General features: G+C 44.0%; 1 protein-coding gene across 1 annotated transcript in view; it reads right to left on the reverse strand.

The window, feature by feature from the left end:
* The window catches only part of LOC141133437 (complement C3-like), a 363,837-nt gene that overhangs the window by 215,538 nt on the left and 131,591 nt on the right, over positions 1-16,708 (reverse strand). The window contains exons 8-10 of the mRNA XM_073622825.1: positions 12,651-12,753; positions 11,366-11,486; positions 2,876-2,991 (exon numbers count right to left, since the gene is read on the reverse strand). Of these exons, the coding sequence (XP_073478926.1) occupies positions 2,876-2,991; positions 11,366-11,486; positions 12,651-12,753 (340 nt within the window). The remainder of the gene's footprint in view (positions 1-2,875; positions 2,992-11,365; positions 11,487-12,650; positions 12,754-16,708) is intronic.

Below are 16,708 nucleotides of genomic sequence, written 5' to 3' on the forward strand. Positions count from 1 at the left end.
ATGCACTCGTCTCAAAAAAGTCCCACACCAAAGAACTTTTTGAATAATGCGCAGAGACTGCAGCGCCCTGCACATGTGGAGCTTTGGGGTGTGATGCAGTCAGTGTGCTGCCCTTAGGCTGGTCCCTGCAGGGCATCCTGCCTCGTTGGTGATGTGCCGCCTCCTCCTCCCTCCTATCAGGCACCCACGTTGAGTCAGTGACCTCATCATCCCCTCCCTCATCACTGGAGCAAACCTGGCAGTATGCTGCAGCAGGGGGGGCATGACTGCCAGATTGCTGTCCTTCTTGGGCACCCCCTCTGTCCGTGCTCATGTTACTGCCTTCATCGAGCTCAGTATCATCATCAGAGCCTTCCAAACGCTGGGCATCCTCCTGGAGCATGTACCCAACACTGTGGTCAAACAGTTTGAGGGACTCCTCAGGAGGACATGGTGGGGCTAGAGGAGTCACTGATGACATTGAGCCGAGGGAAGAGGCCGCTGCTTTGCCAGACAAAGTACCCTGAGCATGGGTGAGAGAGGATGAGGAGGATGAGGACGGCTTTGTCATCCACTCGACCAAGTCTTCCGCATGTTGCGGCTCAACACGGCCAGCTGCCGAAAAAAAGGCCAAGCGTGTCCCATGGCCACGTGCTGATGAGGATGCACCGTCTCCATGACCAGCACTAGACACAGAGCCTGCTTGCCCTCTTTTATTGGCTTGTGACTGTCTGCCTCTCCTTCTTGGCCTTCCAGACATACTAATGGCCTGTAGCTGCACTAAGCTGGGATATATATATATATATATATATATATATATATATATATATATATATATATATATATATATATACTGATACTGCAGCTAGCAAAATCAACTGCCTGCCTGTAGTATGAGAACACCACCAACCTTCTACAGGTAGCTTTAGCTGAACACTGTGCAGAGCTCGCAAAAAACTAACTTGTAGCTTTTTTAGCTGCCTGCGGTAGTGATAGGATCAGGAAAACACCACCAACCTTCTACAGGTAGCTTTAGGTGAACATTGTGCAGAGCTCGCCAAAAAATAACTTGCAGCTTATTTAGCTGCCTGCGGTAGTGATAGGATCAGAAAAACACCACCAACCTTCTACAGATATCTTTAGCTGAACACTGTGCAGAGCTCGCAAAAAAATAACTTGTAGGTTTAGCTGAACATTGTGAGGAGGATGCACCACACTAACTTGTAGTTTTAGCTAAACACTGTGCAGAGCTCGCAAAAAAATAACTTGTAGGTTTAGCTAAACACTGTGAGGAGGACGCACCACACTAACTTGTAGTTTTAGCTGAACACTGTGAGCAGGATGCACTGCACTAACTTGTAGCTTTAGATGAACACTGTGCAGAGGTATCACTACACTAACTTGTAGTTTTAGCTGAACACTGTGAGCAGGACGCACTACACTAACTTGTAGTTTTAGATGAACACTGTGCAGAGGTCTCACTACACTAACTTGTAGTTTTAGCTGAACACTGTGAGCAGGACACACTACACTAACTTGTAGCTTTAGATGAACACTGTGCAGAGCTCGCAAAAAAATAACTTGTAGATTTAGCTGAACACTGTGAGGAGGACGCATCACACTAACTTGTAGTTTTAGCTGAACACTGTGAGCAGGACGCACTGCACTAACTTGTAGCTTTAGATGAATACTGTGCAGAGGTCTCACTACACTAACTTGTAGTTTTAGCTGAACACTGTGAGCAGGACGCACTACACTAACTTATAGCTTTAGGTGAACACTGTGCAGAGGTCTCACCACACTAACTTGTAGTTTTAGCTGAACACTGTGAGCAGGACGCACTACACTAACTTGTAGCTTTAGATGAATACTGTGCAGAGGTCTCACCACACTAACTTGTAGTTTTAGCTGAACACTGTGAGCAGGACGCACTACACTAACTGTAAATAGTCTAGCTGCCTGACTGTGGTACTAATAGGATCAAAAGAACACCAGCAATTATCTTCAGGTAGCTGTAAATACTGTAACAAGACAAGCCTGCCTGTCAGTAAGAAGATAGCAGGAATGGATCTAGCTAAACTGAATACAGTGTATATATGCAACACCTGGGATGCATATATATATACACAATACACTGTAAGTGCAGCTAACTCACTGATTGTCCTGCCTAATCTAGCTAACTCCAATGAAATGAAACTGTCTCTCTGTCTATCTATGTATCTCAACGCCGGAACACACACTACACAGGGCCGCCGTGTAGGCGGCCTTATATAGTGTGGGGCGTGTTCTAAACCCCCTGAGCCATAATTGGCCAAAGCCACCCTGGCTTTGCCCAATTACAGCTCTCTCTACTGACGGCGCTGTGATTGGCCAAGCATGCGGGTCATAGTGCATGATTGGCCAATCATCAGCCAGCAATGCACTGCGATGCCGCAGTGAATTATGGGCCATGACGCGCCACACGAATTTGGCGCGAACGGCCCATAACATTCGGAATTCGGCGAACGTCCGAACAGCCAATGTTCGAGTCGAACATGGGTTCGACTTGAACACGAAGCTCATCCCTAGTGGGAAGTTAGGAAGCTCCTTTGCTTTGGCCTGGATATGCAAAGAAGAGGTTCAACCTAAAGCGATATTAAACAAAATCCCTATTCATTTTCCCTATTCCCTATTCAATCCCTAACATTTTTCATTCAATTATTTTATTGTGTTTTTCTGCCTTCTTGAAAAGTTCTCCATGAGCTCCCAACCCTCTTTTTTGTGTTACTTTTGTAGCCTTGGAACCAACCATGTCTGTCACTGCTCATTGACCTCTGCTACATTTCTAGGCAAGCAAACAAATATGGTACAAACTATTTGTTTCACAAATGAATATCTGTTGATGTTGGATACATACCATGAGATGGAAGGGCATTCCAGGTTTGAAGTATTTGGATGTCCTGGTTAGGAGGATTTTATATTCAGATTTAACAATATAAATGTTGTCCAGTTCAGCTTCCACCCAGTCACTTCCTGAAATATACACATTTAGATAGGTAGCACCAGTCTGTTGCCATAATTATGGTTGTCTTATTTTTTTTTCTCATTGATGTAAAAAAAGTCAGCCCAACTAAGAGTGATATTTTAGTCCCTGACTTCTTATCGGTGGCATATCCCCCATGGGTGCAATGTGTGTGGTGCACATGGGACCCAATGGGGGTAGGCCACTGAGCCCTTACACATTGCACAACAATTGAAATGATGTTCAGTTCTGTGTCTTTGCTGCAATCGTGGTTGTCACTCGCAAAGATCTATTGAGAGCTTGTGTATGGGGCAGAGATCAGCTGCTGGTCTCACGCTGGGGTGGCTCCCTGTTTCCAGAGGGGGGAGCACTGAGATTTGCCAATGCTAAGGCCAATCACAGTCCTGTTGGTCCTGCCTACTGGCCCCTGGAAAAAGAAGGAAGAGAGCCCACATTGAGTACAGAGGGGACCAAAGACAGGAGAGATTGGTAAGCTGTGCAGGGGAGGGCTCTGTGCCTGTATTTTAGTCACTTACTACTAACCTCTGAACTGTGCTGCACTTACTACTGACCTCTGAACATTGCGCCGCTTACTATATTGACCACTGAACTCTGTGCCACTTATTACATATCCCTGTGCTCTGCATCACTTACTACTGACCCCTGAACTTCGCGTCACTTACTCCTGACCCCAGAACTCTGCATCACTTATTCCTAACCCCTAAACTCTGTGTCATTTACTACTAACCCCTGAACTCTGTGTCACTTACTACTGACCTCTGAACTAGGCAACACTTACTCCTGAACCCTGCAATCTGTGCCACTTACTCCTGACCCCTGAACTCTGCATCACTTACTACTAATCCCTGAACTCTGCATCACTTACTCCTAAACCCTGAACTCTGCATCACTTACTTCTAATCCCTGAACTCTGCATCACTTACTCCTAACCCCTGAACTCTGTGTCACTTAGTACTAGCCCCTGAACTCTTTGTCACTTACTACTAACCCCTGAACTCTATGCCACTTACTACTAACCCCTGAACTCTGTGTCACTTACTCCTAACCCCTGAACTCTGCATCACTTACTCCTAACCCCTGTACTCTGCGTCACTTACTCCTAACCCCTGAACTCTGGGTCACTTACTACTAACCCCTGAACTCTATGCCACTTACTCCTAACCCCTGAACTCTGGGTCACTTACTACTAACCCCTAAACTCTATTGCCACTTACTATTAAACCTGAACTCTGCGTCACTTACTCCTAACACCTGAACTCTGTGTCACATTCTAATGACCTCTGAACTCAGCAACACTTACTTCTGATGCCTGAAATCTGTGCCACTTATTCCTGAACCCTAAACTCTGCAGCACTTAGTCCTGACCCCTGAACTCTGCGTCACTTACTCCTAACCCCTGTACTCTGTGTCATTTACTATTAACCCCTGAACTCTGTGTCACCCGGTGACCCCGCCCCCCTCTGACGCACGGTGACTTGACGGGACTTCCCTGTGACGTCACGGGGAATGCCACAGGGAAGTCCCATCACGTCCCATGCGTCAGAGGGGGGCGGGGTCACCGGGTGGCCCCGCCCCCCGTTATTTAAGAACCGTCAGAAGAGGAGACGCCGTCACACAGCGGGAGCCTCCCCCCATGCCAGCATGGGTGCGGAGCAGCCCGGAGAAGAAAATGAAGAAGAGAAGAAGAGAAGAAAAGAAGAAGATGAAGAAGAGAAGGAGATGAAGAGAAGAGTGGGAGCCTCCCCCCATGCCATGGGTGCGGAGCGGCCTGAGGAGATGAAGATAGAAGAGCACGAGTTGCGTGCTCGGATAAGGGTCTGGTATGGATTCTTTGGGGGACCCCACGCCGTGTTTTTTTTTTTTTTTGGCGCGGGGTTCCCCTTAATATCCATACCAGACCTGAAGGGCCTGGTATGGAATTTAGGGGGACCCACACGTCATTTTTTTTAAAATTATGGTTCAGGGTTCCCCTGTGGGGAATTCCCATGCCGTTTTTATCAATGAACTTCTATGTGTATTGTCGGACCGGCAATGCAATAGCCGCGAGTAGTTTTAAATGGCTTTTTTCCTTTCAAATGTCATTTTGCTGTCAGACTGTTCTAAACACGGGAAACATGCGCCCCTTTACAGGCATACTATAGACACCCCCCAGCTACGAAATTTAAAGTGATATTACACTTTTATTGTTTGACTTTAAGCATTATTAAAATCACTGCTCCTGAAAAAACGGCCGTTTTTAAAACTTTTTTTTGCATTGATCCATGTCCCCTGGGGCAGGACCCAGGTCCCCAAACACTTTTTATGACAATAACTTGCATATAAGCCTTTAAAATTAGCACTTTTGATTTCTCCCATAGACTTTTAAAGGGTGTTCCGCGGCATTTGAATTTGCCGCGAACACCCCAAATTATTCGCTGTTCAGCGAACTTGCGAACAACCAATGTTCGAGTCGAACATGTGTTCGACTCAAACTCGAAGCTCATCCCTACTCCTGAACTCTGGGTCACTTACTACTGACCCAACTGTGCATAACTTGCTCCTGACCCCTGAATTGTGCATCACTTACTCCTAACTCTCAACTCTGTGTCACTTGCTACAGACTTCTGAACCCAGCAACACTTAATTCTGATGCCTGAAATCTGCGTCACTTATTCCAGGCCCCTGAACTCTGTGTCACTTACTCCTGACCCCTGAACTCAGCAACACTTACTCCTGACCCATGAAATCTCTACCACTTACTCCTGAACTCTGCGTCGCTTATTCTTGACCCCTGAACTTACTCTGGATGCCTGAACTCTGCATTACTTATTCTTAACCCTTGAACTCTGCATCACTCACTACTGGCCCCGGCACTCTGCATCCCTTTAAGCCACAGACAATATTCAGCACAATAAAAACCACAACCAATTTTGCCTTGCCACACTGTGCACTCTGCACATTTATTCTTAGGAATGAGGGACCAACTTATGATCTTGCACACAGGCCCACTGCTTTCAGAAAATGCTCCTGTTTCTTTACTGACAAATCATTAACCTAAAACCTGTGGTAAACCATAAACAGCAAAGCCAGATTTCCATTTCCATACTTAATAAATTATTATATATGTAGAACTGTCCCCGTAGAGCTTGTTGAGTGTTGGCTTTTTAGGTCTCTCCCTGGTTACCTGCAGCTGGTTGCCAATTATTCCCTCTCAGATGCAAAGGACTCCCTACTTGGGTGCTGAGGGTTCCTACTTAAATGCAGAGGGTTCCCACTTAGGTGCAGAGGATTTTCCACTTGGTTGCTGGGGGTCTCCATTGTTGCTAGGGAGATTCCTGTTTGGTTGCTAAGGATTTTCCCTCTATGGTGTTAAGGATTCCTGCTTTTGCTTTTGGCTCCTACTTGTTCCACCCCTTACTCCCATTTGCTCACTACTCAAAGACCAGTCCAAGATATTTGGGTGTTTGTATTTGTGACAGACTCACCCAGGATAGAGGTTGTTGGAGGGGACTGAATGCAAGCCTCTTGCCGACCGATTATGGGCCCTGGCATTTGGGGGAACGGTGCTCTTTGTGAGCTGTATGCCTGGGGACTCTTGAGGTGGTATTACTGTGGATTCGGGTCCCGGTCCCCCAGGACACACAGACTCTGGGGACCCTGTGTATGCCATATGGGAAATGGTGACTTGGAGGGTATGTCTTGGATTGCTTAAAATGGGACAGTAATATTTATCCCCAATATCTCCCAGGATATATATGTAAAGACTATTATTGGTTTGTTTGATTCTGAACTCAACATGTTAATTGAGTGAGCTGATCACATTAGCTTCCCGGACTGGCTAGGAGATGAACAGTCTACTCCTACTATAAGTGTTGATGACTAGGCTGAGGAGGGGGGAGAACACTGTTTGTATTGTTAATTGTAATTAGCTCCTGCTATTGTGAAAATGTCCTGTGGTTGTACTTATGATAATGTATAATGTACTGTGTGAAGCTCGGTGACCACAAGTCTGGGCAAAAGGTCATGTTAGTAAACTAGCTCATGTTAATTAGGTTAATTAGGTTACAGGTGTATTGTTAGAGTAATATGAGCAGGAGGTATGCACCTACTCTTTTACTGTATAAAAGAGCCTGTATTCCTGTCAATAAAAGAGATTCCTGGTTGAACTACAGCCTGCCTGGTGTTTTTTTTTCTGAGCTACATAACTGGATTAGAACGGCACATAGCTGTAGTTCTAGTCCCGGAGCATCGGATGACCGAACCATCAGATGTTGCTATCTGCAATCTGATGCTATAGCCGCAGAGGAGTATCAGGAGAGTGGAACCGAGCGAGCAGGGGCTCGTTACAGTATTTATTTGGAACCTGGATGGGAGAAGGGATGTGTGGGATACTCCAACAAGAACTATTCACAACAGATAAGGACAACTCTCACTTGGCCTCACCAGATTATCTATGGTAGCAGACACACTGCTTGAACCATACAACCACATGTATGGAACGGTTAAGTCTTCTTGCTCTCACTAGCAGCAGACTTGATGCACTTCTTTGTCTTCAGGACACTCTCTTGCATCCCCTTTACTGACACCCATCCACTGACTCTTCTAGTTGAAGGGGGCGGCCCTCACTTAATAGGCCCCAAAGACACAGATCTTACTCTCAGTAGGCAGAAGCAGATCCTTCCTGGAGTCTCCCCTTCTAGTCAGCTTTGCAGGACCTCCAAATTCAGCTCATCTCTGGAACTCTAGGCTCCTGGATCGACCACCCAGGGCCGCACTGGCTTCCGTGGAGGAGAGGGCAGCTGCATCTCTCCCTCCTAGGCTCTGTTCCCTGACTCAACTAACTCTGAGCACATATCCTCTGGCCTTATATACAGTATCCCACAATGCAATGCAGCATTTTCCTTCTGCCAATTGCCAGGGCTGTAACAAAGCCTGTACACTCACTTGCCAGGTCCACTCCCACTGTCCAATATGCCTCCCTATTGGACCATTGGGGGACAGTCAGAACAAGCTGAGCTGCACCTGAGTACACTGAGCAGACCTAACCAATAGTATAGACCCCCCCCCCCCCCTTATTTACCAGAAGGGTTCACTCACACTCCATCTCTGATCAACATAATGAATTCCTGAATGCTCTATAACTCAAATAATGGTGGCACTGCTTCATCGGGACTGAGGTGCAAGATACTGGGCTATCCCGGCAAAATCGGGACAGTAGGCATTTATGTACTGTCACTCTAGGCCAACTGTCTTATGTCATCCTTCCTTAAACCCAATTGTCTGGCTGCTATATATTTCATTTTAAAGACCTCTGGATAGCCTTAGTCTAACATTAGCAAAAGGCATAGCTACACAAGGCATGGCAAGGCTGAGGGTGAAGTGGATATGACAATTTTCCTCCCCATCATCTGACAACACTAAAAAAGTAGAATTTACTGTATGTGCAACTAGCATCATATATTGTGGGATAACAGAGGAAATGTCAAACAATGAACCGGCCCTCTATTTCATACAAGACATTTTAATAATTTTGTCAATATTGTTCAATCAAATGCTTAGTGACACCATGGGGTCTATTTATAAAAAGTTTGCTCCACAAGAGTACCAGGTAAAAAAGGAAAAACTGCTTAAAATAAAACTAATACAGCTACCATAACTAAGTACTGGTAAGCTGCAATATACGAGGACTCTGTCGAATATGATGAAATAGTGGGCATATTTTTTTATTAAATTACATATGTTGTTTGCATTTCACATGTTGGTAGAGTAACTCTTCCTCTACAGCAGGGGTCTCCAAACTATGGCCCTACAGGTGTTGTTTTTTTTTTTGTTTCAAATATTTTAATGAAGAAAACAAGTAAATTGACATGTAACATTTTACAAAGTCGTTTTAACATGAATAGTACATCAATAGTGGATAAAAGCATATACAGTATATGAACAGTCAACTTCCACTTCAGGTTACCCAGCATTACTCTTGGCATTACAGATCTCACACCAAGATCTTAATTGAACTGTGCCTGATGTGTTCGGCGATATTTCGCCCAAGTAAACATCATTGTTGCAGTAGCGCCCCATTGGGTAGTTATGGTAGGAGATAGTGTATTCTAATTAGCTAACAGGTAGGTCCAGTGTTGTTAGTGTTCGGAACTATCTAAAGTTTCTTACAACTGTAGTGAGGGATTAATTGACTGAAGAGTCCGTGGTATGTGTTGGGTGAGGTATCTATCTGGAGTATACGGGGTGTTTCGTCATTAGAATTATGGTGATATCGATGGATATCATCCGATAAAATTGGAAGATGACTGGAAGAGGGGGTGGGGGAGGGGAGGGAGAGGAGGTGGTCAGGTGTAGCAAGTGTCTCAGTGAAGAGAAAAGAAAAAGAGAAAAGGAGGGGGCGAAGGGGGGGGAAAAGAAGAGGAAGGAAAAGGAGGTGAGGTTTAGAGGTGTGTTTGGTTTGGCAGTCTCTTGCTTCCCTCCCTAGGGAGCAATCCCTTGATTTTGGGGTTTTTGCTAGAACCATTAGGCCTTAGGGAAGGGGGCGGCCCTCAAGTTAGTGGGGTGCAGGTATTCCTGTATCAGGTCACGTGAGCAGTATTTGCCTCTTCCGAGACGTCATTGTTACGTTACTTTGGATCTTGCGTTTGAGTGGTCGAGGCATTCAATCGGGTAAAATCCATTGTTGTCTGGAAGTGTGTCCAGCGTGCCCATTTTTTGCCAAATTTATTCGGTGTGTCCCGTGCAATTTGAATCAGTTCTTCCATCTCAGCTATTCTTTTAATTCTTTGATTGATGGGATGGTTTGGTATTTCCAGTATATTGGGATACACAGTTTTGCCACATTAATTAAGTGCATCGCTAATGATTTGTGGTAAGAATTGTGCCGTATGGGTGAATGGTGCAAAAAGAACTGCGCTGGCGACAAGGCCAGATCATAGGATGTGATGTGTGAGGTTATACGGTGCACTTCTTTCCAGAAAATTTGGATGCGTGGGCATGTCCACCAGATATGTATCAATGTTCCACGGTCTTTTGTGGCATTTCCAACATATGTCAGGTATTGTAGATTTGAATTTATGGAGTAGAGCCGGTGTGCGGTACCAGCGGGATTGAATTTTGTAACCGTTCTCTTGTGCGGAGACGTTGGTGGTGCCCTTGTGAATGTTAATGTAAATTTTTTCCCAATCTTCTGGTGTCAGGGTTATAAAATATATCCTTTTCCCATGCTTTACATGCTGTTGACTTATTGGGTTGGTGCTCCAAGAAGAGAAGGGAGTGGACAGTGGATATGAGGTGGGTTTGGGGAGATGTTTGTGTACAGAGCCATTCAAAAGGCGTTAATTGTCGTTAGCATGAAGATTGTTTATCTAGTGATCTTAGGTAGTGTGAGATCAATAGGTACATCCATGCTGGGATAGGGGGTTTGCCCGTTAGTGTGGCGAGATGAGAGGCTGAACAAGGCTTCCCTTGGTCATAGAAGTGATGTGCCAGGACATGCTCCTTTGACCAGTACTGTTGGAGAAAGCTATTATTCAGTTCTGGGGGAAAGTCCGGGTTCTGTTTTATCAGGGTCATCGGGCCTGGTGTGGACGATAAGGAGGTATGTTTATATACTCTGCGAAAGCATTGAATCGTAGGTCTGATGAGTGGGTGTTATCCTATCTCCAGGTAGGAATGGTTTCACTGTATCAATGGGAGAGAGTTAAGAGGCAGGCTTGTAAAGGATGCCTCCAGCCCCACCCAGTCTTTGTTGGGTGCCTTACAGTTGTTTAGGAACTACAACTCCCATCATGCCTAACCATGTCTGTGATTGTCAGAGTTTTACAATGCTTCATGGGACATGTAGTTCCGTAACAACTGGAGGACCGTAGTTTGGAGATCCCTGCTACAGTAACGCTACTTCTTTTTCATTGAAGTTAAATAAAAGATTCCAATAGTAGATTCCAAGCAGAAGCAATGTGCTGCCATTGGGTTCCCTATGAAAGAGGGGTGCAGGCTGTCCAACATCCAGAGAAGGCTACAGAATGTTTTCATGACCCCATTGACAAGGGCAATGTCTTGTCATTAGTGAATCATGTCAATGGTGTCATCTCTGTAAACATTCTATAGCATTCTGTGTATGTCGGACAGCCTGCACCCATCTTCAAGAACTCAATGACAGCACATTGCTTTTTGGTAGAGGAAAAGTTACTCTACCAACATGTAAAATTTGAACAACCTATGTAAGTTAATGATAAAGTTTTGCCCACTTTTGCGTTACTTTTGGTATGGCCCTCATATATTACGATTTTGGCCTTGATTTTAAATCAACTAATGAATAAGGATGAGCTACATAATACTGTAGTTGTTTTGCTTTAGATAAGCTTTAGCATTCATTTGTCTAACCTGCTTCAGTGATGACGGTGGCTGACACGTGCAGTCTGTACTCTAAAATGTCTTCTGGTTTATCGATGATCTTCAGAAGGTCCGCTCTCTGCAAGGTAGCTCTGCCCTTTCCATCATCTATCTAAATAACGTTTAGAGGAAATTCATGTTAACAGTAAGGGAGAAGATAGCACAGAAATATTTTTTTTAAATATACGGTTTCTCTCATGACTGGTGTATGGCTGATGTATCATCTGCCAACACCTCCTACTACAACCCCTCTTGCTGGCCCAGAAATACCTTAGAAAGCAACACATTCTGGATTTGAAATGGCCGTAGCGGCCCCATTATTAACAACCATAACAATTTTACATAAAATAAATTCCATCTTATAACCCAACTATTTTTTACCCAACTAAAACTGACTGACTATGTCTCAGGTTAATGAAGGAAGGTTTTTCTATTGCATCGGCTGTACCATCACCACCTCGGCATCCTGGTCCCTAGCCGCAATTTCACCAGCTCAGGGACAAAATTTTACCATATTCTTGCCCGATGCAGCCCGGTGACCAATAGCACATTATTTCCATGATGGGGAAGGTACCCATACCGAGATAGGCCCAACCCGTTCCACACCACATACTGTATTCCTTCCAACATTCCGACCTTTAAGAACCCGAGACCCCTGCTAACCGCTACGACAACCCAAAAAACCTGACTTACCCCCCCTCCACCTTGCACCCCTTACAAACCCAAAGCTGCCCATGCTGACATACACACAGACGGAACACAGTAAAACCATCCATACAGCCTAAACAAAAAGGGAGGGAGGGCGGGAAAGAAACGCTTCCTATGCTGGTCTCGTCTCTTCTGCTGACCCCCTACTGAGAACTATTGCCTCCACCCCGAGACCAACCCAGCCAACAGGCTGCACCCCAACCCCTCCTTTGCAGCAACCCCCCTAAGCCGACTGCCCAGCACCCCCAGTCACGTGGACCCTGCACCTAGGTTCCCTTCTGCTCCGGGCCTGTTCTTTCACATAAAAAGCAGACTGGGCAAATTTCAAGGATGAAGATGTCATAAATGGGAAGTAAAGGTGATATTTTTTTTTTCTGAGGAGGTGACAACCAATCCTGGACCCATGAGGGCTAAACTATCAAGATGCCATCTCCACTGCTCTGTATAATGAAATTGAAGACTTTCAAAAGTTAAAATCACCTGCCTTACTGAAACTAAAAACAGAATCATCCATAAGCTATAAGATGTATAAAAGATAAAAATGTACAGTTCGTTTTTATGTCATTACCGCAATCCTCCTCAGGGAATCTACCGCAGGTTTCCTTTTATTGCCTTCCTTCAGTGAAAATAAGACAAAGGCATTGCCAGAAACTGTTTCTCCATATGTGTAGCTGAATATAAAAAAAGATTTGTGTTAATGTTAAAAAATAATTCTTTTTCTTTCTGTAAATAAAATGTTAAATATTGAAGCATTTGAGGGTCTATTTGGCACAAGAAAAGGTCCAAGGTATACTGTATATTTCCATGGGTAAAATAAGTATCGAATACGTCACCATTTTTTTAAGCTAAATATATTTCTAAAGGTGCTATTGACATGAAATTTTCACCACATGTTGGTAACAACCCATGCAATCCATACACACAAAGAAACCAAAACAAAAAAGTTCAGAAATTAGGTTATGTGTAATAAAATGAAATGACACAAGGAAAAAGTATTGAACGTGCTAACTGAAATTTATTTCATACTTGATACAAAATCTTTTGTTGGTAATGAAAGCTTCCAGATGCCTCCTGTATGGAGAAACTAGTCGCATACATTACTCAGGTGTGATTTTGGCCCATTCTTCCACACAAACAGTCTTCAAATCTTGTAGGTTCCATGGGCCCCTTCTATCAACTCTGATCTTTAGTTATTTCCATAGATTTTCTATTGGATTCAAGTCAGGTGATTGGCTGGGCCATTCTAGCAGCTTTATTTTCTTTCTTTGAAACCAATTGAGAGTTTCCTTGGCTTTGTGTTTGGGATCATTGTCTTGCTGAAATGTTCACTCTCATTTCATCTTCATCATCCTGGCAGATGGAAGCAAATTTTTATCAAGAATGTCTTGGTACATTTTTTCATTCACCCTTCCTTCCATGATACGAAGTTTACCAATACCATATGTTGAAAAACAGCCCCACACTATCACGTTCCCACCTCCAAACTTCACTGTTGGTATGGGGGTGTTTTTGGGATCATGAGCAGTGCCATTTGGCCTCCAAACATGGTGTGTATTATGGTATCCAAAGAGTCCATTTTGGTCTCATCTGACCAGACTATATTCTCCCAGTATTTCACAGACTTGTCTTTAATCGAGCTTCAACATGCTTTTTCTTAAGCAATGGAGTCTTGCGTGGTGAGCGTACATACAGATCATGGGGGTTGAGTGCATTACTTATTGTTTTATTTGAAACAATTGTACCTGCTTATTCCTGGTCTTTCTGAAGCTCTCCACAAGTGGTCCTTGGCACTTGGACAACTCTTCTTTTCAGTCCTCTGTCAGAAATCTTGTGAGAAGCACCTGGTCGTGGCCAGTTTATGATGAAATTAGGTTCTTTCCACTCCTGGATTATGGCCCCAACAGTGCTCACTGGAACATTCAGAAGTTTAGAAATCCTTCTGTAACCAATGCCATCAGTATGTTTTGCAACAATAAAGTTGCAAAGGTCTTGAGAGAGATCTTTGCTTTTACCCATCATGAGATGTTTCTTGTGTGACACCTTGGTAATACATAGTTACATAGTAGGCGAGGTTGAAAAAGGACACAAGTCCATCAAGTCCGACCTATGTGTGATTATGTGTCAGTATTACATTGTATATCCCTGTATGTTGCATTCATTTAGGTGCTTAACTAATAGTTTCTTGAAACTATCGATGCTCCCCGCTGAGACCACCGCCTGTGGTGTCCACATCCTTGCTGCTCTTACAGTAACGAACCCTCTACGTAGTTTAAGGTTAAACCTCTTTTCTTCTAATTTTAATGAGTGGCCACGAGTCTTGTTAAACTCTCTTTTGCGAAAAAGTTTTATTTCTATTGTAGGGTCACCAGTACGATATTTGTATATTGAAATCATATCCCCTCTCAAGCGTCTCTTCTCCAGAGAGAGTAAGTTCAGTGCTCGCAACCTTTCCTCATAACTAAGATCCTCCAGACCCTTTATTAGCTTTGTTGCCTTTCTTTGTACTCGCTCCATTTCCAGTACATCCTTCCTGAGGACTGGTGCCCAGAACTGGACAGCATACTCTAGGTGTGGCCGAACCAGAGTCTTGTAGAGTGGGAGAATTATCGTTTTATCTCTGGAGTTGATCCCCTTTTTAATGCATGCCAATATTCTGTTTGCTTTGTTAGCAGCAGCTTGGCATTGCATGCCATTGCTGAGCCTATCATCTACTAGGACCCCCAGGTCCTTTTCCATCCTAGGTTCCCCCAGAGGTTCTCCCCCCAGTGTATAGATTGCATTCATATTTTTGCCACCCAAATGCATTATTTTACATTTTTCTACATTGAACCTCATCTGCCATGTAGTTTCCCACTCCATTAATTTGTTCAGATTTTTTTGCAACGTTTCCACATCCTGCGGAAAAGTTATTGCCCTGCTTACCTTAGTATCGTCTGCAAATACAGAGATTGAACTGTTTATCCCATCCTCCAGGTTGGTTTATGAACAAATTAAATATAATTGGTCCCAGCACAGAACCCTGGGGAACCCCACTACCCACCCCTGACCATTCCAAGTACTCCCCATTTATCACCACCCTCTGAATTCTCCCTTGTAGCCAGTTTTCAATCCATGTACTCACCCTATGGTCCATGCCAACGGACCTTATTTTGTACAGTAAACGTTTATGGGGAACTGTGTCAAATGCTTTTGCAAAATCCAGATACACCACGTCTACGGGCCTTCCTTTATCTAGATGGCAACCCACCTCCTCATAGAAGGTTAGTAGATGATATTAATTTGGACTGACAAGGGGCAGGATTGCTTTCTAATTACTGATAGATTTCAGCTTGTGTCTTGGCTTTCCATACCTTGTTCAACCTCCCTTTCTTCATGTGTTCAATATTTTTTCCCTGTCATTCCATTTTACTACACATATCTTTATTTATGAAAATATTTGTTTTGGTTTCTTTGTATGTATGGATTACATGGGTTGTTACCGACATGTGGTGAAAATTTCATGTCAATAGCACCTTTAGAAATATATTTACCTAGAAAAATGGTGACGTGTTCAATACTTATTTTACCTGCTGCATACTGTATATACTTCATTTTATATATATATATATATATACAGTGGGGACGGAAAGTATTCAGACCCCCCTTAAATGTTTCACTCTTTGTTATATTGCAGCCATTTGCTAAAATAATTTAAGTTCATTTTTTTCCTCATTAATGTACACACAGCACCCCATATTAAACAGAAAAACACAGAATTGTTGACATTTTTGCAGATTTATTAAAAAAGAAAAACTGAAATATCACATGGTCCTAAATATTCAGACCCTTTGCTTTGACACTCATATATTTAACTCAGGTGCTGTCCATTTATTGTGATCATCCTTGAGATGGTACTACACCTTCATTTTAGTACAGCTGTATTTGATTATACTGATTGGACTTGATTAGGAAAGCCACACACCTGTCAATATAAGACCTTACAGCTCACAGTGCATGTCAGAGCAAATGAGAATCATGAGGTGAAAGGAACTGCCTGAAGAGCTCAGACACAGAATTGTGGCAGGGCACAGAGGTTGGCCAAGGTTACAAAAACATTTCTGCTGCACTTAAGGTTCCTAAGAGCACAGTGGCCTCTATAATCCTTAAATGGAAGACGTTTGGGGCGACCAGAACCCTTCCTAGAGCTGGCCGTCCGGCCAAACTGAGCTATCGGGGGAGAAGAGCCTCGGTGAGAGAGGTAAAGAAGAACCCAAAGATCACTGTGGCTGAGCTCCAGAGATGCAGTCGGAAGATGGGAGAAAGTTGTAGAGAGTCAACCATCACTGCAGCCCTCCACCAGTTGGGGCTTTATGGAAGAGTAGCCCTCTGGTCACGGGACCACGTCCTGTAGCGACGAAACGGCATAGGGAGGAGGAGCTACGTCCTGACGACACCGCTATTCTAGTACCCGGAAGACACGGGCTGTTTTGGAGCCGGCCGGCTTTCTCTATATGCTTTCTTGCAACCGTTGTTTGTAAGTGTATTTTATTGCTTTATTTACTCAATAAATGTGAGGATTTTATGCCATATGGAGCTATTTATCTCTTTCACGCTGACACATCCAATCCATCCTGCTGCGGTCTGTGG

This window comes from Aquarana catesbeiana, linkage group LG03, assembly GCF_042186555.1.
Source record: "Aquarana catesbeiana isolate 2022-GZ linkage group LG03, ASM4218655v1, whole genome shotgun sequence".
NCBI lineage: Eukaryota > Metazoa > Chordata > Amphibia > Anura > Ranidae > Aquarana > Aquarana catesbeiana.